Genomic DNA, 6,000 nt, shown 5'->3' with positions numbered 1-6,000 from the left:
GTCTGTGTGCTAACGATGATGTGCCTCTTTCAATCTCATCATTTTGAAATCTGTCAACGTGTATCAGCAACACTGCTAAATATCTTTGTCAGATTCATGTGCATAACCACTGTAGTGTAATTACCCTCTCTGCATGTGTGTGTATGTGAGGGAGTGTGTCTGCATGCACGTGTACGTGAGGGAGTGTGTATGTGTGAGTGAGAGACTGAGAGTGTATGTGAGCGTGTGAAAGAGTGTGTGAGGGAAGGCGAGTGTGGGAGGAGTCTGAGATGACTTTAGCATCCAACTCTTCCTGGCTTGCTGCAGCAGACCGAGAACTTGCAGGAAAAAGGGCGGCTGGAAGACGCATTGGAAATCGCACGATGCAACACTTGCGCATACACCCTGCTTCAAGGCAGTGGTTATATTGAAACATATCATTTACTGAACATGCAGTAAATGCAGATTTTTTTATTTTGTATTTTTACAGACATTCTAAAATGTTATGTTGACGAGAGGGGAGTTATCCTTATTTGTTTTGCAGTTCAAAATCGCATTGATCGCCTTGCAACCTCAAGTGCAATTTGGGACACTGAAGTTCTCTGAAACGCATGAAGCCCACCCTGCTTTACGCATCTGCCGAAGAGATTTGTAGGGTACGTTGTGGTGTCTTAAGGCGAAGTCTACAGGCTTCCATAATTAATACCTAAAGAATCATGTCATCTCATACGAGAGTCAAGAAGGACAAGGAGATTGTTGGGGATTACGAGACTCAAGTGAAAGGTTGGTACATAGAGATCCCATCAAATTACAAATGTCTATCTGTTGGTATTTGCTTGTGTTTTGACGGTTAGGTTAGACTAATTTATTAGCCTAAATGCATCTAGAGGGAGCAGCAGTAGCCAAGAGTAAACTTGCATAACTTGGAATTCGGGAGTGAACGACATTGATGTTATCAACAAGATGTTGTTTTTACTTCACCATAAATATAAGCATTTCTTTTACGCGCAATGGGCTGTTTTTTGTTGTCGTGTGAATTCCCATGGTCAAGAGGTCCCTGAAGCCAGATAAACATCTATTTTCATCAGATAACTCCAATTCAACATCATTTCAGTAAAAGCTCTGCACAATGCACCTTACGTATTTGCTAGGTGAGTAGGTCTAGTCTGCCCTACCAAACAAAAGAGACAACTGCATTTTATACATTAAATGCATGCTTTATCTTGTGGACAAATATCCTGCCTCCATTGTGTTGTGTATTGGAGAAAATGGGGGGTCATGTTTGCAGTAACTGCAAAAAGTTAAGGTGAAACCAAGGAAAAAGTCAGTAACTGTCATCACACACGTCAGTTACTTACTGCCTTTTACCTTGGTTTCACTGAGCTTTGTGCTGCTGTGTCTACGCTTGACCTTGGTATTATTTATTGTTCTTCGTTGATACAAGTATCAAACTATATGACAAGGACAGCCACATACAAATAAATATATTAACACAAGTTTACGTTAAAAACGTATTCCAGTGGGTGTGCCAAGCAAGAAGGCAGTAACTGCCGTCTAGGGACAAAGGTCATGTTAGAGGGCAGGGTCAATATGAATAAAAAATAACCTCATAGTAAGACAACAGACAACCACATCTCCAATGTTCTGCCTACAATTCATTTGGCTGGACAATAAAAAAAGTCATTTTTCTCAGTTTCACTCTATGAGCAGTTACTGCTCTTTTGCTTGGTAGGGCAGTAGTGCATGGACACTTTCCCACGGAATAGTGAAAATGCATAACCCCACATTATGCAGCAATAACATGGTCCACAATATGTGGGGAACTTTATCGTTAATTTGTCCTTAACAAGGGAGAGAGATAGAAAGTGTGTTTGTGTGGCCCGTTTTTCCTTCATTTATAGAATGTAATAGATTACTTTCAGAGCCGAGGTCATCATTACACCAGCTGGTCTGTTGTAGTAGCCTAGTGTCTCAGAGACTAAAGGTCATGACCTCTGACCTGATCACAGCCTTCTCTGACCTATACAGTGGATCATCATCTTAATGCATGACCTGGTGAATCCCAAAGTAGCCCCTCGCCACTACCAACTCATTCTGAATGGCCTCCGTGTCACGTGTTGGTGACAACTCCTAGGGGTGACTTAAATAGAGTAACCTCGTATGAACCATCCTGATCACGCATGCTTACATTCTGTTTGCTACACAGATAGCAGAATGTAAGCTCGTGAGATCAGGGTGGTTCTATGGGGCTATCAATAGAGTGGCGAGGGTATTATTTAATAAACCCATCAACTTTTGGACACACTTGTGATGCAATTTATTTTCCACATTTAAATAATAATGAAATTCTAATTAACAAATCCCCCTTGCCATTTAACAAGAAGTAAACCTCGGTAACAGTTAAACATTCATTTGGGAGGTATTTCATTGGTTTTATGTATCAAGCCTCAAAATCAGGCACAAACAAACATACCTGTTGGGTGTCCAATCAAAAACATGTATTTTGACCAATGGGTAAAATAATATGTAAATTGTGTAGATAATCCTTTAAGAAAAACAATGGTCCAAAGCTCATGTCTCTATTACCCTTGTAGGATGTTTTACCCATGTAGGATGGCCAAAATTCGGGTGACTAAATCAATGGCCAGAGAAAAAGGTGGTCAAAAATAAAGACCATTGCAGAGCATTGTGTCAGCTAGGCTGGATGCTTTGCGAGAATGAAGGCTACCTAACAGGCTTACTTTCCTGTTGAATTCGTCATATTTCTTCTCGAATCCGCAGGATTTTAAACTATATAGAGGTCAAATATATATTGATTTTGAGACATGACATGTAGTATTTTCACATTTTAGTACACGCTTTTCATATTAATGCTAAATTCCTGTTCTTTTTCTATGATTTGTCACAAAAACAAGTGTATCTGTGTGAAATGTCAACAGAGCAAGGAGCACACCACAAGCATTTTATTTACAAAGCCTTTTACATTTATTTCAGCTCATGTTATGCTAATTTAGCTTTTTGCGACCGGCGGAAACAACTTTGAAGACGCCCACCACAACATGTAAAAACCTTATGTCGCTGCGAGAAAGCTGCATAATCATATGTTTTCCCGCACTTTGGGCAGACTGGGTGGACACCATAGCACATGTAATATAATTTGGCACACCTCTCAATTCTTTAGTATGAAATTGCGCAAACTCCAAACATATGTGTTGGGATAGCACTTTGCTCTGGAACCTGCATCCATGCTGGCTCGGTTGAAGTGGCTATCGAAGGGTCTAGTTAGCCAATACACCCTCGATTATTTTCACTCTCTAAGCTTTGGGACACTTGCGCATATTGCGGAGGCGAGTGTGAACACACAAATGGAGGGCCTACGGGAAGTGGGTGATTTGGGATTGAGCCACCATCTTTTCACTTCAGTGTCATTTCAGTAGAATTCATATGATATCCATCTATTCAAAGAAAAAGATGGGATGAGAAGAGATCTTTCAAAGATGTCTTGGGATGACAGTGACCAGGGATGGCCTTGTTAATCAGTAACATCCTATCATGTTAGGCCCCAGAGTAAGTTAATGCAACATAAAAAAAAATGTACACTCACAAATAGGAAACTGTTAGTGCTGGAACTATAGAGGGTCTGGCTGCGTAATCTCTCTACCAGCAAATAGCTCAGAAACACCATAAATAATATATGTTGTCAGCATAAATTATGGAACCATGAAAGGGTTTTATTGTCTGACTGCTGCTGCTAAATATGTGAGTGCATCTCAAATGGCACTCTATATCCCTACATAATGCACTACTTTAGGGTGCCATTTGGGACTCCGCCTGTGACTGTAGAAGACCATCTATCTAATTTGTGGTCTCCTGAGTGGCGCAGCAGTCTAAGGCACTGCATCTCAGTGCTAGAGGTGTCACTACAGACCCTGGCTCGATTCCAGGCTGTATCACAACTGACCGTGATTGGGAGTCCCATAGGGCGGTGCATAATTGGCGCAGTGTCGTCCGGGTTGGGGTTTGGCCAGGGTAGGCCATCATTGTAAATAAGAATTTGTTCTTAACTGACTTGCCTGGTTAAATAAAAAAAGATCTAAAGTCAACCCAGCAGAGTTTAATATAGTGTAGCTAGCTGTAGATATCTCTACTGCACTCCTCTAAAGCTGATCGCTGCTCCAAGTTGACGCATTAAGAGGATGAAGGTTCAGTACACCCTCTTATTCATGTAAAAAGCCACTTATAGTACAGTGAGTGCATACATTTTTAGTAAGTGTATATGATCCCTATAATAATTGAACCTACAACCAACCTTGGCATTGCTATAGCCGTGCTCTTACCAACTGAGCCACACAGGATCACATATAGAATCCTCTACCCTCCAGCATGTTTATTGAAGAAGCTTGTGGAAGAACAGCTGAGCAGACAATATAGCACTCAAGACAATAATAGTCTAATGAAGTCCAGAATGACATAGTTTGATAGATGACACAATGGAAAGACCCTCTGTTAGAAATGTTTCTAACCAACAACAATCTACACACTTTTTCTCTGTCAATCTATCTTTTACTAAAGAAAGATATACATTGATCTTTTCTCTCCACCAAAGTGTGAGATGCTGTGTTAAGTAGATACCAGACACGTGTAGGGTATTATCACACTTGGATTGAAATATTGTTACTAATTTTAGACTGTACTTGCAGCAAACACTGAAATCCTTTTATCACCCCTTGTGGGGGCAGGGTATGACCGTAGTGCATCATGGACAATTTGAGCTGCTCTCGCTGCTTTTTAATGAGACATGGAGGTACACACTGTAGCATGTTGTGTAGTTTACTGAAGTCTTGGTTGACTCCGTGAGTGTGTGTTTGTACGCTCGTGCATGTGTGTGCGCATGCCTGCATTAATCAATGTCTGTGTACGTGTGTGTGCTTGTGGGTGTGAGAGGACGTCTCAGTTTCAGGAAAAGCTTGTAAGTTGACAGCTCATTTGCCAGGCTGTCTGGGATCAGTTCAGTTGGGTGTAAGAAGGGCTATAAGGGCTACACTCTGGCATCGGGGTCAAATAGTGCTGAGTAGGTAGCTGACTAAACAGAATTTACTGTAGTGCAGTCAGCTGTCAGCCCTCCATTTATAGACCTGCAGCAGATTTCTATACAATTATGTGTTCTTTCTTGGTAGCCTGGTCTCAGATCGGTTTGTGCTGTCTTGCCAACTCCTATGGTCAATGTCACGTCTCCAACATTGACCATAGGAGTTGGAAAGACAGATCTGGGACCAGGCTACTTTCTTTGGAGAATTTGTCTTCAACATTGTTGAAGGACCAACCGACAGAACGTTTCCATGATGAACAGTCAATGGCGCTATACCTGGCTATGTTGACATGTCATGACAGATGATGTCATTAGTTACCTTGTCATGACACTGGATGTTGTATGTATGGTATGTGGTCCAACCACTTATTAACAAGCCAGTCACTTCCTATGAATGATACGTCAACTGGTATGTGTCAGAATGAACCGAAACCAAGCGCCATTAATGGTGCAATGTGTAAATATACAGTATAGTACAGTACAGTGTGAATATACAGTATAGTACAGTGTGAATATACAGTATAGTACAGTACAGTGTGAATATACAGTATAGTACATTGTGAATATACAGTATAATACAGTACAGTGTGAATATACAGTATAATACAGTACAGTGTGAATGTACAGTACAGTGTGAATATATATAGTACAGTACAGTGTGAATATACAGTATAGTACAGTGTGAATATACAGTATAGTACAGTACAATGTGAATATACAGTATAGTACAGTACAGTGTGAATATACCGTAGTGATTACACAGTATAGTACAGTACAGTGTGATTATACAGTACAGTACAGTGTGAATATACAGTATAGTACAGTACATTGTGATTATATAGTACAGTACAGTGTGATTATACAGTACAGTACAGTGATTATACAGTATAGTAGAGTACAGTGAGATTATACAGTATAGCACAGTACACTGT

The 6,000-nt window shown here is 40.5% G+C and overlaps 1 protein-coding gene across 11 annotated transcripts in view; it reads left to right on the top strand.

Moving 5' to 3' along the window:
- The first annotated feature begins 285 nt into the window (after positions 1-285).
- The window catches only part of LOC106583535 (SLIT-ROBO Rho GTPase-activating protein 3), a 59,975-nt gene continuing 54,260 nt past the window's right edge, over positions 286-6,000 (top strand). For 4 of the 11 annotated variants that reach the window (XR_006761286.1, XR_006761287.1, XR_001323544.2 and 1 more), the window contains exon 1: positions 287-762. Coding sequence is in view for 4 of the 11 variants with exons in the window: in XM_045705155.1 (XP_045561111.1) it covers positions 696-762 (67 nt within the window). In the remaining 7 variants the exon portion in view is untranslated. Of the gene's footprint in view, positions 763-6,000 lie in introns of all 11 variants that reach the window. The other 7 variants (XR_001323543.2, XR_006761284.1, XR_006761285.1 and 4 more) reach the window with 3 other exon arrangements.

Source organism: Salmo salar, chromosome ssa22, assembly GCF_905237065.1.
Source record: "Salmo salar chromosome ssa22, Ssal_v3.1, whole genome shotgun sequence".
Taxonomy (NCBI): Eukaryota; Metazoa; Chordata; class Actinopteri; order Salmoniformes; family Salmonidae; genus Salmo; species Salmo salar.
This window is presented reverse-complemented; position numbering and strand designations above follow the sequence as displayed.